Source organism: Lissotriton helveticus, chromosome 2_1 (genome assembly GCF_964261635.1).
Source record: "Lissotriton helveticus chromosome 2_1, aLisHel1.1, whole genome shotgun sequence".
In the NCBI taxonomy this organism is placed as follows: domain Eukaryota; kingdom Metazoa; phylum Chordata; class Amphibia; order Caudata; family Salamandridae; genus Lissotriton; species Lissotriton helveticus.
This window is the reverse complement of record NC_136059.1, coordinates 825,799,941-825,821,339: the sequence shown is the minus strand read 5'-3', so window position 1 is coordinate 825,821,339 and position 21,399 is coordinate 825,799,941. Positions and strand designations below refer to the sequence as shown.

At 47.8% G+C, this 21,399-nt stretch overlaps 1 protein-coding gene across 4 annotated transcripts in view; it reads right to left on the bottom strand.

Annotated features, from left to right (window-relative positions):
* DMXL1 (Dmx like 1) overlaps positions 1-21,399 on the bottom strand; it is a 2,287,446-nt gene that overhangs the window by 412,286 nt on the left and 1,853,761 nt on the right. For all 4 annotated transcript variants that reach the window (XM_078675553.1, XM_078675555.1, XM_078675552.1 and 1 more), the window contains one exon: positions 1,874-1,991. In XM_078675553.1, the coding sequence (XP_078531679.1) occupies positions 1,874-1,991 (118 nt within the window). The remainder of the gene's footprint in view (positions 1-1,873; positions 1,992-21,399) is intronic.

Below are 21,399 nucleotides of genomic sequence, written 5' to 3'. Positions count from 1 at the left end.
ACTGAAACCCTTCCTACCACACAATGACCTCAAGCAGGCAGTACAAGCTCTAGTTATACCCAGAGTAGAATACGGATGTGTCTCTCTCTGTGGTCTACCCAAGGCATCAACTGCACCTCTGAGAGCTTCAATCAACGCCGCAGCAAGACTCATAACTGGATCTAAACGTAGCTCCCACATCTCCCCGGACCTTCAATCCCTGAACTGGCTGCCCCTAGAGGCGAGAATTCAGCTGAAAATTGCATGCATGACACACAGAGCCATGCATCAAAATACACCAAGTTATCTGGCACAGAAATTGACGATATCGGGTGGGTCCAGACCCTCAAGAAATGCGGAAAAACTACTACTGAAACCACAAAAATTCCATAAGAAAAAAACTTATAACAGATCCTTTTCAGGGGTGGCACCTAGAATCTGGAACGCTTTACCCCCAGAAACCAGACTCAACCCGTCCACTACCTCTTTTAAAAAGGAAGTTAAAGCCATCCTCATGGCCAAATACACATGAGTAGGGTTTGCTGAAACCCTGATACGAGATGCATACACGCTCCCAACCACAAGACAATTCTTGATGTTAAATCTAGCTATGTTGTTTTTACTACATGCTTTATTCACTTGTGTGGATTGGCTCTTATTTGATGTATAAAGTAACATTTATTGTTTGTATAGCGCTCTGATATCCACCAGGATCTTGTTCGCGCTCTATAAAACTTTCAAAATAAATAAAATAAATACTAGTGCCATTTTTTGGGGTGCTGTACAGGTGGTCACTCATTCACCTTATTGGGTTCTTGACCACTACCAAAAAGTGTAGGTCGATCAATTTTCTATTGGTCCTGAGGAATTGCCATCACTTGATTTAAGGCAAGAAACATGTCGACCTATTTCAACAGCACACGTCCCCACACACCTTTAAGTGGGAGGGTGCGTTTTTTTTTTTTAACCAGTGCAGTAGCCACATTTCATTAAAATTGTTCTGAGTGGACCACTGTTCCCTGTTTTAGCTCACACAACACCTTATCATCACCTACACGCACTGCACCCAACGGCTTGCAAGAAAAAAGATCTCCGCTAAGTAGGCCCCTTCTAGGGTGCCTGATCTAGTATTGCACCGCCGAACCGAGTAGGAGCAGGCCCGATGATGAAACAATACACCCGCTTATTGGGTGTGTGAGGGTCTTTTTCTATAAGGAGGAATCCTTTTCTCCTGTTCTTTCAATCCTTTACACATCAGGGTACATCTTCTCCCTGTGCCATCTGACCTCCACCTGCTTTTTTCATTAGGAACTTCATACTGTTTTTGTTATAATAGCTTTCTATGGTTATCAAAGGCCACTAAAATCACCATAAGGGTTGCCTGGATTAGTGCAAGGTGTATCACTTAAATAAAAGTGCACCATATACTCAGCCAGCCTCCTACAATAACATACAAGCAAGGACACATTGAGCCAATGAGCATTGCTTTTGCTGTTTCTGCTCAGTTATGGGCATATTGTAGAACAAAACCTATCTGGTACAAATTACAGATTATCTGACACCCATTCGATTGTACCATATCTTTCACCCTCTCTGTCCTCGATCTAATCATTCACCGTAAGATCTCTCCATCAGAAACAACGTGATGAAGACTATACACATGGAATGCAGTAGCATTTTTAGCTCAATATTAGCTTAGTTAAAACAGTGGTTTTATAGGCACAGAGGTTAATAATTAGAATACTGTGTGTCCATTTGAAATGTATTTGAACACATACATCAAATATCAACAGAGAAAGGTTCACACTGAATACTTGAGTATTAATAAGCTAAATAACATTAGCCGCAACTTGAGGGATATAATGGAATGGTAGAAACAAGATGCAATACAAACCTCATTTAGCTCCCTTTTCTTTGTGAATATATTTCTGATAAATGTTTCTTGGACTTCCTCTCCTTTTACCAGATACTGCCACAATCTCTTTACTGGTAATGCAGTGTGATGCTTGGATCTGTAGAAAAAACCCAGCAACAGCATATATTACTTTATTCCTATTTTCTAGAAATAAAAAGTGTGAGTTCAACAACAGTTTTAATGTACTATTTGAAAAGCACCGAATGTAAAGGAGCAGTAATGGCCACCTTTTCACTCGAACCGGAGGAAAGCTTGAATTTTTTGTTTTAATGATAGTGCATGGGGATCTGAGAACTTCTGCTCAGAAGTACAATCATTTTTGTGAAGTAACTTAAGTCACGCCTTCAACTCGTAGAAGACCGGTGTTTTATCGACTCATGATAGTTTAGCATTCTGCCTCCAAACATGCTCTTCAGTGTTTGTTGACAGAGATATATGGCTGCGCCGTCAGATCTCCAAGTTCCTATAGTACAGATCAAGGAATATATGGCACTATAGGAGAAGCAATTCGTCATGTCACTTTGAATCAAAGCCTGCAAGCAATGGAAGAAAACAAATTCTGGTCATGCATGCGTTGGGTTTAGTTACAAACCTGTCATGCTTTCTCCCTCCTCAGCTTCATCTCGGTTTTTACAGGGTGTGCATTTCGCAGTACCTAAGGCAATCCACAGAACATTAAAATAGTCCCATCAGGGCAATATGACCACACTAAAGCACAGTCATCTTGGAAGAAGGAAACAACTGGTCAACTTAGTTAAACAGTTTCATTTGATAGATATATACTGGTTGGTGTCATAGTCCTTACATTGAATGTTTCAAATATTTCTTAGAAAAACTGTACTTAATCAGAAAATCGCCATAAACAGTGTGCTAATTCATGAACAGTATGTCAATCAATACGGAAAGCCTGTGCTACTACAGGTTTGCACTGAGTCCCAAAAAGGAGAAATGTTTCCCTTGATAGCTTTAATTTACTAATCATTCTATATTACTTTTATTACTTCCAATCACTGAAGGGGCGTTTAAGAAACTGTTTCGATAACATGGAGGTAGGAAATCCAGCTGCGCTTGTGCAGCGAGTACCAGCAGAAGAAATATTTAGTTCTCTTTAACAACATTCCCAATTATTGTTTTCTTTCATAGATTTGTATCTTTCACAGACTCACATGCGTGACATATGCCCATCAAACATGGAATGTTCAATACATTTTAAGCAATAGCAGTACTGTAAGTTTTACATTCCACTCACTATGCTTGTCAGAACTCTAGCCAACAACGAGTTTCACTCCCTGCAGGGAGTGTGAACAGAATAGATGTCTCAGTAATTCAGCAAACATCAAAACCAGATGTGCCACTTCTCTTGTGGAAAACTATAATTTTTTGATACATGCATGCTCACCTTAGTAGGACAGGGCATGACATAGGATCCATATTCTTGCGCAATGTCATGTCTGGAGATGGTTGACCTTTTCTCACTTGTCCAAATGCTACAAATAGTTGGTTTACTTCCAAAAGTATTCCGTTTTATACAGATAAACCTTCAAGTATTGCTTCATGTCAAGTGAATAATATGCCCGTAACAGCAGCAAGGGGACTCAAACCCCCTAGTGAGCACCGCAACCGTCACGCCAACGCACCAGGAGGTGCTTAGCTTTGGCTCAGGGGACGCGCGCGGACACGCCCGGCAGAGGCTGGGCTGAGCCCACTTTCTTTCAAGGGCCACGGGGGCGCAGGCCTCGAGGACTGAGGTGAGTATATCACCATATTAACTGGACTGACAATATCCTGCTTTGAACCTATGATGGGGAAACGTACTAGCCAACCACTGGCTCTCCCCTATCACCCTGGACAGTATGCTGAAGAGGGTGGTCAGCATTGTGTCTTCAGAAATAGAACTAACAGAGCGTAGCTTGTCCCTGGGGAACGAAGCAGTACATACCGACCTCACACCTGGAGGGACACCTGGGGGACATCAGCAGACCCAGCACCCACTATCATATCCCGTGATCCTGTGCACCAGAAAGCTGGGTCTAAATAGCGCCCAGCCCCCCAGTGCTGGCACCCCTGGCGCTTAAGGGTATGCCTTACTCAAGACACTACAAGTCATGAGCACCCCAAATGCAGTAGCTGCAGTTGCTACGACCACCAAACGCAAAAGGAAATACAGGAAGCCAGTCTGCACTAAAAGGAAACAGCCCCCACGCGCCAGTTCCTCCCGCAGCTGCTTGTCATCATGGATGCAATCTTCATTACCGTCTGGTATTAGCACTCCGGGCCCAGTGCCAAGTAGGAACTCTAGCCATTCCATTTGCACCCAAACGGAAGCAGGATCAAGCGCACCAGATCTTATGGAGGTTTTTATTAAATCCGTTTGCTTGCGGAACATCGACATAATAGAGATGAAATTTACATCCCTATAGGAGCGTCTGGGTCGCTTGGACACTATAGTGAAAAAACTTTCTCAACAGGGGAGACAACCCTAACTAATGTTGCTAAAGGTTGGGTGCCCACTGTTTCTTTATCGAATGTTTTAACAAAAGTTAACCCCCCACTGCTGTCTCGTGCCAGCCTGTTGGTTCCCTAGCTGTTCCCTCTTGTAATACATGCATCCCATTAGGGGAATGCCTCCTCCTGAAGGGTAACAGTGTCAAAACCCCCCTTTTCTGCTAATGGTCAGGCTGGCCCGACTGGGACTGATTCACCTGTGCCCCTTAGCCCAATACTCGAATCGATCAACAGTTTAGTCGGTGATCGACCAAACTCGAGCACATCTAGAAGCACTAATCCTGATCCTTCCAGCAGGACCCATCCCAGGCCCAATACAGACGTTCTGGGTCTTCTGCTGGAAGCATGCCTTTATGGTTTGGTGTTGGTAGGGGTACCACCCCTTAAGAAGGAAAACTTGGGATCAATATGTGCAACAAATGCGTGGATTTGTTGTCCAAGAATATAGGAGGTTCAATGTGTCAAACATGCAAGATATTATAATGGTACAAAGAGTTGGATGGGTAGGCGACTCACCCAAGAATATTGAAGGGGACTGTAGTGTTATTAACTTCCGTAAACAGTCTATAGTAAAGTCACTGCTGAGATGCCAGGAGATCACAACTAGCAACACACCAAATATCTGGTCTCTACCAACTCCCAGAAGCCTTTTAAACTAGGTTGTTCTCCCAGTTGCCCAAAATAAATGTTTGGCTTTGTCTGACATTGACTTCCAGGATTCACCACCACCCCTATAACTGATGGGATCGACTATACACCCACACACCTTTCAAATATATCAGAGTCATGCGATCATGTCGCCACAACTATCCCCAAGGTTTGTATCAACCCAGATCTGGCGTAAAAGAAGAGGCCCCCTATATAGTATAGGTGACGTTCCTTAAGGTAGGGAAAATCAATTAATGTAAATAATTAAGGCAACCATACTGTAGAAAATTAGCAAAATAATATAAATAACAATGATGATTGGAAAGAACCAAGGCAGTAACAACTATTTATCAAAATTACAAAATATAATTTATTTAATTCTTAACAATTGAACAATCTATAATATGCATACACTCACTTTCATGTCTGTCAATCATACTTCCATACATACTCAAAACATTTAAAAAACATTGTTGAAATAGAAACATGTTCCACAAAATTGACGAATAGACACAATATATAGGGGAGAGAATCCAATTGAACACAGTGGCACAAAATCAAATGACTGGTGGTCTTCCCAGATCTGAACATACTCAGCTGGAATGTCACCATTCTACAATCAAAAATAGACCTAGAAGATTGGCTGAAATTGGTTAGACAGCAGGACATTTTGATGTTCCAAGAGACCTGGGCTACCAAAGAAATATACCTCGAAGGGTTTAAATGCTTTAATGTCCTGGCCCCAAGTCCCAAATCTAGTCGACCAACTGGTGGTCTCTCTATTTGGGTGACCATTGCCTCAAGGGGCAGCATTAAGCCCATAGCGACAAACTCCAAGCTTTGTTATACAAAAGAGGGGTATCTAAGTATTTACTTAATTTTTATAATAACTATTTTCACAATTCCCCTACCATTAATTTTAATAATCTATTTGACTTTGTTGCTACCTTAGAGAATTGTAATGTCTCTGATACATAAGCTTGTATCTGTCTGGGTGCAGATTTGAAAGCTAAGCTCCCCAGTGAAGAGACCGTGGCTCTAAGGCTAAGGAGTAGAGGACAAATCTGTCACAGGGGAGTGGAGCTAAAGGAATATTTACGGAACCCTGCTGTCATGGACATTGCTGCTGTAGTACAAGTTACTTACTTTCGGTAACAATGTATCTGGTAGAGACGATTCTAGCCGCAAATTCCTTCACGTAGAATCATCCCTAGGCGCGAGAGTGGATCCGGAAAATGTTCTTTGCCACAGCATCTCTGTGCGCCGGGGGTGGTACCACGTGATTCCGCCCTGACGTCGTCCGTGGCGTGACGTCAGCAAGGTCATATAAGCCCCACCCCAGCGCGCTGACGTCAGTTTTCTTCAGAGAACTTTTCCGCGCCACAACACGTAGCCATCACAAAGAAAACTGTGGAGAGTATGGGAACATTGTGCGAAAGAGCAGATAAAACAGAAACGGGAGGAACGAAAGGTGAGGAACAGCACCAGTTGTAAAAGTGCCAGGCACTAAGGCACAGAAAGCCATAGCAGTGAAAGAGCAGAGCACCGCTCTGAGGAGCAACCTCGCAAAGCTAAGGCGACATCCTCCCTGGAGGCAGAAAAAACATGTGAAAAACATCATAGCAGATGATAGAGAGTATGCAATCACAATCCACAACATTGAAGGGCAACAAATCCGGAACAGATGAGTAATGGCAATTTATCCCAAGACAACACCATCAAGGAGTGTCGTATCCCCTGGAAGGAACTAAAGGTTGAGGTACAGCCAAAAGACCCCAACTCCGAGGACTGCAGAGGAATAAGAAATCCTAAGCAATTTGAAGGGAAGAAGAGTCAAAGTGGGCCCCCACACTGGAAAAAACCAGGGTGTAGGGATGCAGAAGTACACAGGAACCAACCGACCTTGCACCAGCAAGGACGGGGTGGAACAATTAAACAGAACGAAGCTTCCCGTCGGGGAGGAAATGAAGAGGACACTCGTAGAAGACAAGCCACCAGGAGGGAGGCGAGCGCAGAAATCCAAGCTGAAGATTCCTTAACGTAGAATAGATATCCTAGCCATACCCAGAGGGGAGGAGGGCCTGCAAGAGAACCTCCCGGGTAGGAAGAAACCCAGGGCCCCAGCAGGGGATGTGTAATGGGGCCAAGAAGGGCGGCACAGGCCCCACCAAGCAGAAGTAATCAAGAACAAGGCGAAGGGAGGCCAGGATACCCCAAGCCCATCCAAGGTACAAGGGACATCCACCAGAAAACCCCGGAGGGACAGACAATGCCAGAAGAGTACCAAGGAAGAAACAAACCACCCCAAACTCCAAGGAGAAGAGGTAAAAACGGAGGCAGATCCCGCCACAGGAGAACACACACAGTGCAGGGGACAGCTGAACAAGCATCAGGCTCGAGGTAGCAGACAAGGCAGGAACAGCACCACAGCCAAGAAAGGCAGGCGTGAGAAGAAAGACACAGTCGCGCAAAGCTCCAGTAGAATGAATGAATGAGTGATTATTTCTATCGCGCATAAGAACTTAACCCAAAAAGGGCATCAAGGAACAAGAGGCAGGAGCACAAGGGTACACGCCAAGGCCCACGGTGGTGGACCAGAAAGAGCAGGCGTGCTCAGCCTGCAGCTGGCAAATACCATGAAGCAGTGCGCCCAGATCAAACTGAACGCAAGACGAAGGCAAAGGCCAGGGAAATCCAGAACAATCCCTAAAGGAAGACTGTTCCAGACACAAACCGACCCAAGAAAAAAAGGGACCAGTCAGAAGAGAAAGAGGGAAATACGTAGGACAGACCTAAGTCATCAACCAGAACACAGGAAAATACTAGGAAAATCCTAGCCCCCCCTGGAACACAAGATAGAGGACCAGGCCGAAACACCAGACAAAAAGGCGGATTCACCACAAGACAACGCTGGAGACAGAATGTCAAAGCCGGTCTAGCAGTGTAGCAGATACTGAGAATGACAGAACCTGGAGCAGGACAAGCTGCGCCAAGACAAAGACAAAAGAGACCAGACCAGCGGTATACAGAGATGCCAGGAAAGGCGAGGAACTCCAAAAGGGGGTCCACACCCTCCTAGCTTAGGACAGAGCTATACAATAGTACCCCACTTAGGGTAGGACACGTCCCAAAGAAAACATGGGAACACCTCAAAGGGAAAAAAATCCCGAAGCAGAGGACAAGAACATAAAGGACCTGCAGGTAGTACCACAGACAGCTTACCAATCAGCCCAAAAATACACAAATGCCAGCAACCAACAGTACAGAGGGGCCAACCTAAGGACCCCGAAGGCACATGAAACCACACAGAACACACAGGTGGGCCAACCAAAACACTAGACTCCAAAAAAAGGTGGGATAACAACTCCCATAGAGCACCGGAGGACCAACAAGCCAAGCTTACGGAGGGGGAGGAGGACGGAGCCCCGCAAGGAGCCGTTGAATGGCAGAGTCCGCTTGGTTATTAAATAAAAGAATCCCATCAAAAGGCAGGTCAACCAGACGCTCCCTAATATTCTCTGGAAAAATGCCATCCCACAACCAAGCATGGCGTCATAGAGCCACAGAACTTGCCATAGCTCGGCGGAGAGCATCAGCAACATCCAAGGCCATACGGAGAATAAACGCGGCCAACTCCCAACCATCCAACACATGGTGCAGCAGATCAGCACGGACACCTTCATAAGAGACGCGAGACAGAAGGGACTCCACAGAATCCCACAGGCTGGAGGTAGCCCTGGCCAACCCACAAAGTGTGTTGAGCGCTCGCAAAGGAGCACTGGAGGACGCGAAGATGTTACGCCCCCATGAATCCAACCACCGGGCCTCCCGTGATTGATGAAGCAACACTGAAGGCAAGGAAGGAAAAGCAGTCTGCACGAGAGGGCCCAGGGTAGAATGGTGGAAAGAAAGGCAGACTATATCGTGTGGAGCAGGATGGTGGTGGTGTAGGAGCGGCTGAGGCACCAGATCACCCGCGGCGGACGCCCCCAGGCCCCCAGAAGAGAATTGTGGAGCGAAGCTTCGAATGGAAAAAGAAGCAGCTCCCCTCCACCAGAGCCCTGGTGGAGAACTTCTAACAAATGGGGAAGGGGTGACAGGGTCACCCATTAGCAAAATGCGAGCGGCAGTGGAAATGGCCCAGACAAAGGCTACACTCGCCTCCATAGTGCTTCAGGGGGGGTGGGGGGGAGAGCAATTCCTCCGTGGGCGACGACAGTAAACTAAGCAATCCATCCCCAAGTCCAGCTGGAGGAAGAAACGCCCAGCCCCTGACTAGTGTAAGATCCACGGATGAGTGGGGGGCCTGAGGAGCCTCCGTGGAAGGTGGAGAAGCCAGTGGAGCAACCAACATCGAGTTGCAGAAGAGGGGGTCCGAGGGTTGTGGCCGCAGAGACGGCAAAGAGCCCTCCCTGGAATATGCCGGGGAAAAAGCAACGACGCGGCGTCCCGTCTCCGGAGAAGAGGAGACCAGGAGATGACAAACCTCCGGAGAGGAGGGGACCTCTGGAGACGAGTCGATGACCCGATGCCGGCACGGCGCCATGGAGTGCACCACAGGCGCCGGAGCAACTCCGCGGAAGGCCCTGAACATGGCAAGGAATCCGCGGACGTCTCAGGAAGAAGAGCAGGGGCCAAGGAAGCATGCAGAGCTGTAGCTTAGGCCTCCATTTGGGCACTAGTCGCCCCGACTACAGGGAACAGCGTGTAGGGTGGAGACGAGCGAAACTGTGTGTCCCCAGGGGAACCCGCACCCTCTGCAGGACGGGGACCAGGCCTCGGTGACAAGCGGTGACAAGCTGTAAGACTTACCGGTGGGCGAACAACGCCCATGGGGCCTCGGCGAAGGACAATGCCGTAGTCGGAATCAGCGGTTTCTGGACCCTTCCGAGGTAGGGGACGGACGCGGTGGCGAGACCGATCTGGACAAGCGGGCCGAAATTAGTTTCATCCGGCGCTCCCACCGGGACTTCGGCTTTAGATGCTGGCAAGCGTCGCAGTCCGTAGAGTCATGGTGCTCGCCCAAACACCACATACAAATAGGGTGAGGGTCGGTTGTCGTCATCTGGAGCGTACAAGAAGTACACGCCTTGAAGCCAGAAGGCATTCGCACACTGTTCCTCAACACAAAAGCGTGAAAAGAAGGCCTGAAAACAGGTCAGGGACACGATCCGGATCCGCGTTGCAAGCGGAAAAGAAGAACACGGACGTCAGCTGGCCGGGGTGGGGCTTATGTGACCTCGCTGATGTCATGATCGCGGACATTAGGGCGGAGTCATGTGGTACCACCCCCGGCGTGCCGAGATGCTGTGGCAAAGACAATTTTCCGGATCCAGTCTCACGCCTTGTGATGATTCTACGTTAATAAATCTGCGGCTAGGACTCTCTATCAGATAGTAATGATAATAACTCACCTGACCCAACATTCAGAGGAAGGGGTAGTGCAACCACCATTGATTATATCTTTATTTACCCGCACTCTTGAAGACCTCTTCGTGAAAGCTGTGGTCGCTCCCACACACCACGGCGACCACAACCTGATCCAAGTAGTGCTTATACTGTCCCCGAGGGTAATGTATAAAATAGAATGCGGTGCCAGGGATTTGGTACCCTCAAAAGACAAATTAAGACTAGCATGGCGAAGGGTTAATAGTGCTGATCTGTTCCACATGGTGGTCAGGGACAATCTGGAACTTTTTGACTCTTGTCTGTCTGGACGGAAACCCAACTCCGAGGTTATTAGGGCATTTGCTAAACTTTGTGAGGTCATAAAATCTGTACTATCAAAACCTGTGGACGTTATGCAGCATGGACCAGATGGTTTAATAGCGAGTGTTCAGTGATCAATAGACAACTACGGAGGCCCTATCAACTAACCCTAGGTGCACCCCTATAATTAAGTCGCTCAGACAGAAGTACAAGCTGGTCAAATCTCATAGGAAGGACAAACTATTATTAGGTCGATGGGCTGCTCTTGCCAACGCTGCCAGCCTAAAGAACGGGAAAACATTTTAGGCTGTTGTTAAAGACATGAGAGCAATGGGACAACCACTAACTCAGATCAGCTGTAACATAACCAGTGAGGCCTGGGAAGCTAATTTTTCGAAGATTTATACAACCCCTACATGTGAAAAAAGACATGTTTAGGCTTCAAGCCCCCGTAAGGGTATTAATATCCTTATACAAAGTCAAGGAAGCTATACATCGTAGTCCAGGCAATAAAGCCCCAGGCCCCGATGGGTTACCCATTGACCTCATTAAGCACAAACCAGATTTTTGGGCTCCACTCTTGCTGAATGTTTTTAACAATTTAACCCATGCCCCATTACCTAGCACCTGGTCAACTAGCAGCATCGTACCAATTTTTAAAAAGGGTGACCGCTCCCAACCAAGTTGTTACAGACCCATTTCCCTAATTGACAATGCTCTGAACATCCTAGGGAGGGTTTTATATAATAAGATCAAAACTTGGTCCAAAGACAATCATGTTCTACAACCATGCCAATTAGGTTTTAGGAGTAAAGTAGGCACCACCGAGCAATGCTTTAACCTCAATCTAATAATTGGGAAATACACTATTGCACAGAGGTCACCTATTTATTTGGCTTTTATGGATCTGACCTCAGCTTTCTATGATGTAAACCGGTCACAACTATGGTCAATCATATTAGAATATGGGTTAGATAAGGCTTTAGTACATTTCTTAGCATATTTGCACAAGGATCTGAGAGCTCAGGTTAGGATCAACATAGGGGATGAGGTCTCTAATGACATCAGGGTTGGTAGAGGGGTCAGGCAGGGATGTGTTTTAGACCTATACTCTTCATTATATGTAGTAATAAGTTACACAAAACACTGATCGAGTTAGCCAATGATGTCCCCAGAGTTAACAGCAAAATACTCCTCGCCCTAAATATACGCTGAAGACGCAGTATTAATGGGCCGCACACCTAAAGCTCTACACATTTTAGTACGGGTTTTGTCGAGTTTATGGCCACTTTAGATCTATGTACTAATTGCAATAAATCTTTTATAATGGCTTGCGGACCGTGGAAGGACCTTTTAAACTCCATTTCACTGGGCAATCAAAGTTTACAATGCACTAGCACTTTCCCCTATCTGGGGTTGGTCTTTTCTGCTAATGGTTCCTGGTCTGACCACATGGCGTACTGTAGGAATAAGTTCTCCAAAGCTATTAACTCGGTTCTTAGCCTACCATAACCTAGGATGACGGGGGCTGTTTTAGCTCTTTAAAATGTTTTTAAACTTCAGTGCATTCCCAAGGAAACCTATGGTGCAGAGGTCTAGGGCTTCTCAAGGAGCTATAGCATCCAGCTCGAAGACAACAGGTTCTGTTGGAAACTTTTAAGTGCCCCCATCTTCACGTCCCAATATGCTTGCCATAGCGAATTGAACTTACATTCCAATGAAGACTATATACAGGCAGACCCCGTCCTATTTTGGCTAGCCATTTGGAAAAATCCAGCGGCGACCCTTACACGGGAGATTATAGGAGACTGCCCTAAATGTGAAAAGGGAATGGACATCCTGTGGCTAGCAGAGGTGCGTTCAAGTCTAAGCAGGGTTAATTATGAACATATTTTTGCAAGCCCAAATGAGATAGATACTGTTAGCAAAAAAAAATTCAAATGGCATTCTATACACATTATAGCAAGGAAAGACTAGATATGGAGTTTAAAAAACCAACTGTAGCTGCTTTAATGTCGACCAAGAACACTATTTACCAGTTATCTAGCAACCTCACAAAACCTATAGGTCGTTGGGAGAGGGGACTCCTTTTTCGCTTAAAGAGCGGGCACTGTGAAATTCTTACTTTGTTTTTCCCTCGTTTGTCAAGCTAACCTTGATTCTTTGCCTTTCCCGCGTGATGGTCAGAGCGGACACACCATACTGCACTTTTTATTCTTCTGTAAGTTTTATATAAAGTATGCCAAATGGCTTTTAATAACTTTAAAAAAAATATCTTGAAGTTGCATACAGATCTATCCTTCTCCTGGAAGATGATGAATTGGTCTTCCACGTAGGTGCTTTTCTGAAAACTACTGTGCGTGCCCGCAATACGATGTGCACCTTATGAACAATGTTTTAATGTATTTGATTTTACATCTGCTATTATGATGCAATCGTGTATTTTGCATGCTGGAACGTGATTTGTTCTTTTATGGATATGTTTTTATCCGAATAAAGTAATTGAATTGAAATGATAGTAGGACAGATCATGACATAGGATCCATATCATTGTGCAATGTCATGTCTGGAGATGGTTGACCTTTGCTCACTTGTCCAAATACGGGTGGGGTGACTCTCCAACCTTTCATCTTCCAAGGGGTTTCTTCACGGTTCTCCGGGAAAGGTCCTTCTTCAAAACTGCGCCTGCCACTTCCCCAATATCTTGCATTGAGTATGTGTCTGTGCTTCCACTCTGCACTCAGCCTCCATGGGGTTTCTGGGTACCTAACTTGGGTGATTCCTTGGGTCCCCAGCTCTTCTGAGTCTTCCGGGTCAAGTCTCGACTTTGGTCGCAGTTCGCATTCCACTTTCTTAGTATATGGTTAGGTCTCCCCCTGGAGACCACTGTGTGTTCGTGCTACTTACCCGTGTCCTTTTAAAATATTGTGTATTGTGTTGATACCTCTGGATAAGAGATATACCAATGTGTTGGTGAGTGTGTATAAAAAACATAACTATTTTTATAACTACACTGTGTGGTACTTTTTTGTTTGACCTACACTATATGATTAGTTCTGGTAAAACAAGCTGCTTAACACTCCTTCTGGACTAAGCCTGAAGGCTGCTCTCCACAACTACCACTTAGAGAACTTTCTATGGTTGTCTAAGACCACTAAAATCACCATCAGGGTTGTCTGGATTAGTGTGGGGTGCTTCACTTAAATAAATGTGCACCATATAATAAGCCAGCCTCCTACAGCAGCAAAATCTTAGGCTGTGCAAGAACCAGTTGTGGGACCGGCTCCTTGGTTGTGAGACACTGGGGTGAGATCGAGAACCTTGGCACTGCCCCTCGTCAGGCAAATGCGAGTGGCGGATTGGGGTTGAGTCCTGCTCATATTTCTTATACTTCTTTTTTTACGTACCAGACTATTTGGATTGGGAAAATTAGCAGCCTCCCTAGTGCCATTGGCAACTCCTAGAGCAGGAACAAGACCGACCTTGGACTGTGACTTGCAATGGCATTGGAGAGGAGTCTTCTTATGCTTGGTGATGTAAAGTTTCAACTGGCTGTCCTAGATGGTTTTTAGGTTAACCAACGCACAATCACTACAGGCCTTCGAGGCGTGACTCAACCCCAGATGCATACCTGATGGGATATGTCACAGGCAGTCTCTACAGGGCTGTAGGGGGAGACATTCCTTGTACACTGTGCACATTTGGCAAAAATGAACAAGTTACTTACCTTCGGTACCGCATTTTCTGGTGGATACAATATCTGCCTGTGGATTCCTCACCTTTTGAATACCCCCTGTGCCTGCATTCCGCGGGAAATTCTTTCCTAGCTCTCCCACATCGACGAGAAAGTCACAATAGACAGGCTCCGCTCGCGGCACCGTATGACGTCATCAGAGCCACAAAAGGACCTCGTCGGAATGCTGACGTCAGTTCCACCCATTTTTTCCGTGCCAACGAGGCAAATGGGCGGACTGACACATTTTCAAATATATACATAGCATATCAAATATATACACATATGTAAAATGACAAATGCATAATCAATAAAGGCAAAGAGAAATAGCAAGGGAAAAGCATTTCTCATTATTAACATTTTTTTCATTATTAAAAAATAAAATAAATGTTGGTAAAAGCAGGTGGACAAAGGGGAGGCAGGTGGGACCATGAGGAATCCACAGGTAGATATTGTATCCACCAGAAAAAGCATTTCCGAAGGTAAGTAACTTGTTCTTCTGATGGATACTTCTGCCTGTGGATTCCTCACCTTTTCAATAGACTCCCAAAGCCGTACCTCTCCCGGAGGAGGGTGTCCAACTGACTAGACCAAAAAATCCTGCAAAACATAGCGAGCAAATTGGTCATCCCTCCTTACCTCAGAGTTCAAGCAGTAATGCTTTGCAAAGGTGTGAAGGGAGGCCCATGTTGCTGCTTTACAGATATCAAGAACAGGAACACCTCTAGCCAAAGCAGAAGATGTAGACTTAGCTCTGGTGGAATGAGCTCTGATACCTTCCGGAGGGTCCTTCTTGGCCAGGGCGTAGCAAATCTTGATGCACAAGATAATCCACCTGGAAAGAGTCATCTTGTGCACAGCCTTTCATCTTCCCAACATAGCCCACAAAGATCTGACCGTCCAGCCTCAGATCTCTTGTCCGATCCAAATAAAAGCGGACAGCTCTCTTAGGGTCCAAACGATGCAGTCTCTCCTACTCCTCGGAAGGGTGAGGGGGAGGATAGAAGGTGGGTAAAGTAATGGACGGTCCCATATGAAAAGGAGTACCCACCTTGTGAAGGAAAGCAGCCCAGATCCTTAGAACCAACTTACCGCATTAATGGTCAGGAAAAGAGGTTTTGAGCTAAGAGCCTGAAGCTCACTTACCCTCCTAGCCGAGGTAATGGCAATCAAGAAAATCGTTTTAAAAGTAAGAAGCCTCAATAGCCAAGAATGAAGAGAAGAGACTCAAATGGAGAACCCTTTAAAAAAGTAAGAACGAGATTCAAATCCCACTGAGGCATAATGAAAAGTGGGGAAGGAACTTATTTGTAAGGCCCTTAATGAACCTCATGACAATGGGGGACTTAAATAAAGACGGCTGGTCCGGAAAACATATAAAGGCCGACAACGCCGACAAATAGCCTTTGACTGTAGCTACAGCACAACCTTGTTGTGCAAAAGAAAGTAAAAACTCCAACATATTAGACAAACGGGCCTTAAGAGGATCAACGTCTCTCTCTCCTCACCACTTAACAAATCTGGACCATCTGGAAGAGTAAACAGACTTAGTGGAGTGTATGCCTGGACGATAAAATAACATCCACTATATCCGGCGGGAGAGAGAAGGAACTCAGGTTGCCCCGTTCAATCTCCAGACATGAAGGTGCAGGCTCTGGAGCTGGGGGTGTAAAACCTTCCCCTGCGACTGCAAGAGGAGGTCTGTCCTGAGAGGGAGACGGAGCGGAGGGTGCGATGAAAGATGAAGTAGATCTGTGTACCACACCCTTCTTGGCCATTCCAGGGCGATCAATATAACTTGGGCCCGGTTTGGCGAATCTTCCTCAGAACCCGAGGAATCAAGGGTATGGGAGGAAACGAGTAAAGGAGTTCCAAGCTCCAATCCAAATGAAAGTGTCCCCCAATGCACCTTGCATCGGAAACTGGAGACTGCAGGACAACAAGCAGTGCACGTTCTCATGTGTGGCAAACAGGTCCAACCGAGGAGACCCCCACGTCTGAAAGTTGCGATGGATTACCTCCAGATGAAGCCGCCACTCGTGATCAGCAAAGTAACGCCGACTGAGACTGTCCGCACGAACATCCAGCACACCGGCAAGATGATTTGCAAACACACATTTCCAATGGCCCTGAGCCCAGGACCAGAGTCGCAGAGCCTCTCTACAGACACGAAACAACCCTACACCTCCCTGTTTGTTGATGTACCACATCGCGGTAGTGTTGAACCGACTGACAGCGAAGGGAAGGAAGGTAAGCCTTTAGTGCCTAACCTATTGCCTGCAATTCCAACAGGTTGATATGAAGCAACCTTATTTGGAGACCAAAGACATTTAACCTCCAGATCCCCCATATGAGCACCCCACCCTAGAGTGGAGGCATCCATGATCACTGTGGCCAGCGGCGGAGGAGGCTGAAAGGGCTTTCCTTGAGACAGGTTGCCCTGCACACTCCACTAAGTAAGCTCCGCTGCAGCTTCTCTGGAGATTCTGATCTTCTCCCCGAGATCTCGATTGGACTGATTCCACTGCCTGCGGACACACCACTGGAGTGCCCTCATGTGCCAGCGTGCATGGTTGACCAACAGTATGCAGGAAGCAAACAGACATAGTAGACGAAGGACCTTCAGGACTCGAACAACCGCTCCATCGTGAAATAAAGGAATCATTTCCTGAATGTCGAGAATCCTCTGCGGAGGCAGGAATGCTCGACACACAGAAGTGTCCAGTATTGCCCTTATGAACCGGCTGCGCTGAGAAGGCACCAGGTGAGATTTGGGCACATTTATCGAAAAACCCAATTTGAACAACAGATGAGTTGTCACCTGCAAGTGGCGCAAAACCAACTCTGGAGACTCCACTTTCAACAGCCAGTCATCCAGGTAGGGGAAAACAGGAACCCCTAACCTTCTGAGATGAGCCGCTACCACCGCCATCACCTTTGTAAAGACTTGAGGTGCGGAAGTAAGACCGAACAGAAGAACTGCAATCTTATAATGTTGCAACCCTACCGGAGATACTTCCGATGAGACTTCAAGATGGGAAGATGAAAATACATATCCTGTAGATCGATGAACACCATCCAGTCTTCCTGTTGCAGCGCAAGAAGAACCTGAGCCAAGGTCAACATTTTGAACTTCTCCTGTCTGAGGTAAAAGTTCAAAATCCTGAGGTCCAAGACTGGTCTTAAGCGGTCGTCCTTTTTGGGGATCAGGAAATACCGGGAGTAGCAACCCGGACCCCTTTCCTGCTCCGGAACCACCTCTATCTCACATTTCTGAAGCAAAGTAAGAACCTCCTGCTGTAAAAGTAGTAAGTGGTCCTCTGAGCACCAACCCTGGCGAGGAGGGTAAGGAGGAGGAAACTTCAAAAAGGGAAGGGCGTTCCCATTCTCTACAAGACTCAAGACCACACGATCGGACGTGATCAGTCTCCAATCTTGTAGAAAGTGGGACACCGACCTCCAACAGGACCAACATCTTCTAAGATGGGGGATCTAGAACTGCTTTCCTGTTGTACCAATGGTGGCGGGAGGGGAGGAAGAGGAGGAGGATTGTTGTCGAGCTGCACCCCTGAGGCCTCTTTTATTCTTCCCTCTGTACGACTTGTACAAGGGATTCTGCTGTTGTTGACTCTGTTGAGATTGTTGGCGGCCACGAAAGGAAGCGGACCTCCAAAATCCACGATCCTGCTTGTGGCGGTAAACTCTAGACTGCACATGCCAAACATCGCATTGAGAAAATTTGAAGAATCTGACCCAGGAGCAGGAAAAGAAGGATATGGATTTGTGCCTTCCTTAAGAGGAGTCACCTGAGGTCGAACTGGAGGATGCAGAGCCAGGGAGGGCGCTCGCACAGGTGATGCCACCCGGCCTGGAGAGGACTCCCTAGGCGCCGGGGAAGTCGCTGGAGCCGGTGAATCTTCATGCTGCAAAGAACCTTTCGATGCCGGTGACCCAGGAACCAGAGATGGAGGGGGCGCTAGAGAGAGCGCAAGCAGAATGGCCGCACTGCTGTGAGGCTCCTGCCGCCTGGAACATAAATCCTTTATTTCTCCTGATCTAAATGAGCACAAAACTCAATAAAAATTGGGAATGATGCAGCGCTAGCCTGTCTCTCCACTCGGTGAAAGTTTCAGAGCGATTGAAGGTTAGCAGCCGGTGCAGCAGGCGACGGGAGTTGGGACAGTGCTGACTGCTGGAGCGAAGGGTAGTCGCGAGGCGGCGGCCGAGTCCAGGAAAGCCCGAGGCCTCACACATGGACACTGGGCCGCAAGACCTGAGAGCAGCAGGACAAGAACGTGCGTGACAGGCGAGTGGCGTACGGCTGCTGGGTCTGAAAAGGAATACAGGAGTGGGCTGCGCGAGGACTCGAGGCAGCGCGGCGATCCGATCCGGTCATTTGGCGGACTGCGGGAAGGAGCGGAAAGGAAAGCAAGGAGCCCGTACTGCAGGAGGTGGAGGGCGAAATAGCAGGAGACCTACTGCGCGGAGCCCCCCACGGAGTGCAGCAACAAGCGGGAGTGCCGGCGTTGGCTGCCGGAGACAAGAACCGAGATCGCACCATCACTGAGGCGCACAGAGAGGAAGTGGGGGTGTGATAACGGGGGGTGGCACCACAGCTACTACGGACTTACAGTCGGGCCCCCCGCAGTAAGGGAGCGTAAGGAATAGCCCGCGACGCAGTCGGGCCCTGTTCAGGTGGCGGGCAGCGCTGACTCAGATCTTCTCCTCCTATTCCACGTATGCAAGGGGTACAGCGATACTGATAAAAAAACAGGTCCCCTTTCAGATGGAGGGAACCTCATGGGACCTGGAGGGCAGGTATTGTCTAGCGTGGGGCCGACTGGGCACTGCGCCCGTCATGTTGGCATGTTGTTACGGTCCGAACACAGATGCACCAGGGTGTTTTGATACATTGTGGGCTAAGATATTTGAGATAGACTCCACCTATGTTGTTTGAGGAGGTGACTTTAATGTGACCTACAACCCCGGAATGGACAGATCGCACAGAGGTCTTTCCTATGCGCGCCATTTGAACTTGATCAATCAATCAGTCAATTTATAAAGGTCACTACACACCCGCGAGGGTCTCAAGGCTTGGGGGGGGGGGGGGAGGAGGAGGGTGGCTGCAGCTAGTGGTCGAAGAGCCAGGTCTTCAGTAGTCTCCTTAAGGTCTGAGGGTCTCCTGTCTGTCGTAGGAAGAGAGGAAGGGAGTTCCATGTCTTGGCGGCGTGGTGGGAGAAGGACCTACCCCCGGAGGTGGTCCTGTGGATGCGTGGGACGGCGGCCAGTGAGAGGTCGGCGGAGCGGAGTCTCCTGTTGGGTACGTAGAATGATAGTCGGTTGTTGAGGTATTCTGGGCCGGTGTTGTGGAGTGCCTTGTGTGCGTGGGTCAGGAGTTTGAAGGTGATTCTTCTGTCGACGGGGAGCCAGTGCAGGTCTTTCAGGTGGGGGGTGATGTGGTCTCGGTGGGGGACGTCGAGGATCAGGTGTGCAGAGGCGTTCTGGATTCTTTGAAGTCTGCTGATGAGCTTGGACGGGGCTCCGGCGTAGAGGGCATTGCCGTAGTCGAGTCTGCTGCTGATGAGGGCGTGGGTGGCGGCTTTTCGTGTGCCTGTAGGGATCCATCTGTAGATCTTGCTGAGCATGCGGTCGGTGTAGAAGCAGGTTGAAGAGACTGCATTGATTTGGTTGGTCATGGTGAGTTTTGAGTCGAGTTGAGTTTCTTCAGTAGGGCGTTAATCTCGGCGTGTTTGCAGCTCTCAGGGAAAGTCGCGGTCTTGAATGAGAGGTTGATGATGTTACACAGGTGGGGTGCGATGGAGCTGTTGGCCTTGTTGACGATGTGGTCGGGAAGAGGGTCGGAAGGGGCGCCTGAGTGGATGGTGCTCATGGGTTTGATGGTGTACTCGGTGGTTACGCTGGTCTATGGGGTGAGGCGGTCGTGGTCGGCGGGTATCGGTGGGTCCGGTGTGGTGGGGTTGGCGGGGTTCGTCCGAGAATTGAAGCTGTCGTGGATGGCGGTGATCTTGCAGTGGAGGAAGGCAGTGAGGGCGTCGCACAGGGCTTGTGACGGCGGTATGTCGTTGGTGCAGGAGCTGGGGTTTGAGAGTTCCTTCACGATGTTGAAGAGCTCCTTGCTATTGTGTGCGTTGTTGTCGAGGTGGTCCTTGAAGTAGGCCTTCTTGATGGTCCTGATGAGGTGGTGGTGGTTGCCAATGGAGTCTTTGAGGGCTGCGTTGATGAGGTGCGAGATGCTATAATGGGGCTGCAGACGGGGAAAGCCACTGGGACAGGTGGCATCCCAGTGGAATTTTACAAAACATATGTAGATCTGATGGCCCCTATACTCAGAGAAGTATATGAAGACGCTCTAGAGGTGGGATTCCTACCGGCCTCAATGAGGGAGGCGCTTATACTGTCGTTGTTGAAACCGGGGAAAAACTGGTTGCGACTCGCCTGAGCTTACTTATGGAAAACTTGATCTTGCCCGATCAATCGGGGTTCGTGCCCGGCAGGGCCACTTCCCATAATTTGAGAACGCTATTTGCTGTTTTAAACAACGTCTCGCCTGTTCTCCCAATGGTGGCCATTTTTTTAGATGCTACCAAAGCGTTCGACTCCATAGAGTGGGACTATATTTTTGGAGTGAAGTCGCACATGGGGTTCCCCTGTTCTCGTCATGGATTGAGCTGCTATACTGCAGGCCAGTGGCGAAGGTCCTAGTAAACGGTCATACGTCTCAGACTTTTAGCATCACTAGGGGGACACGGCAGGGGTGTCCCTTTTCCCCATTAAAACCCTGGTCCAATCGCTGGTCCTCTCCAGACTGGACTACTGCAATTCTCTTCTTACTGGCCTCCCCAAATCCCACCTGTCCCCCCTTAAGTCTGTTCTCCATTCAGCAGCTCGT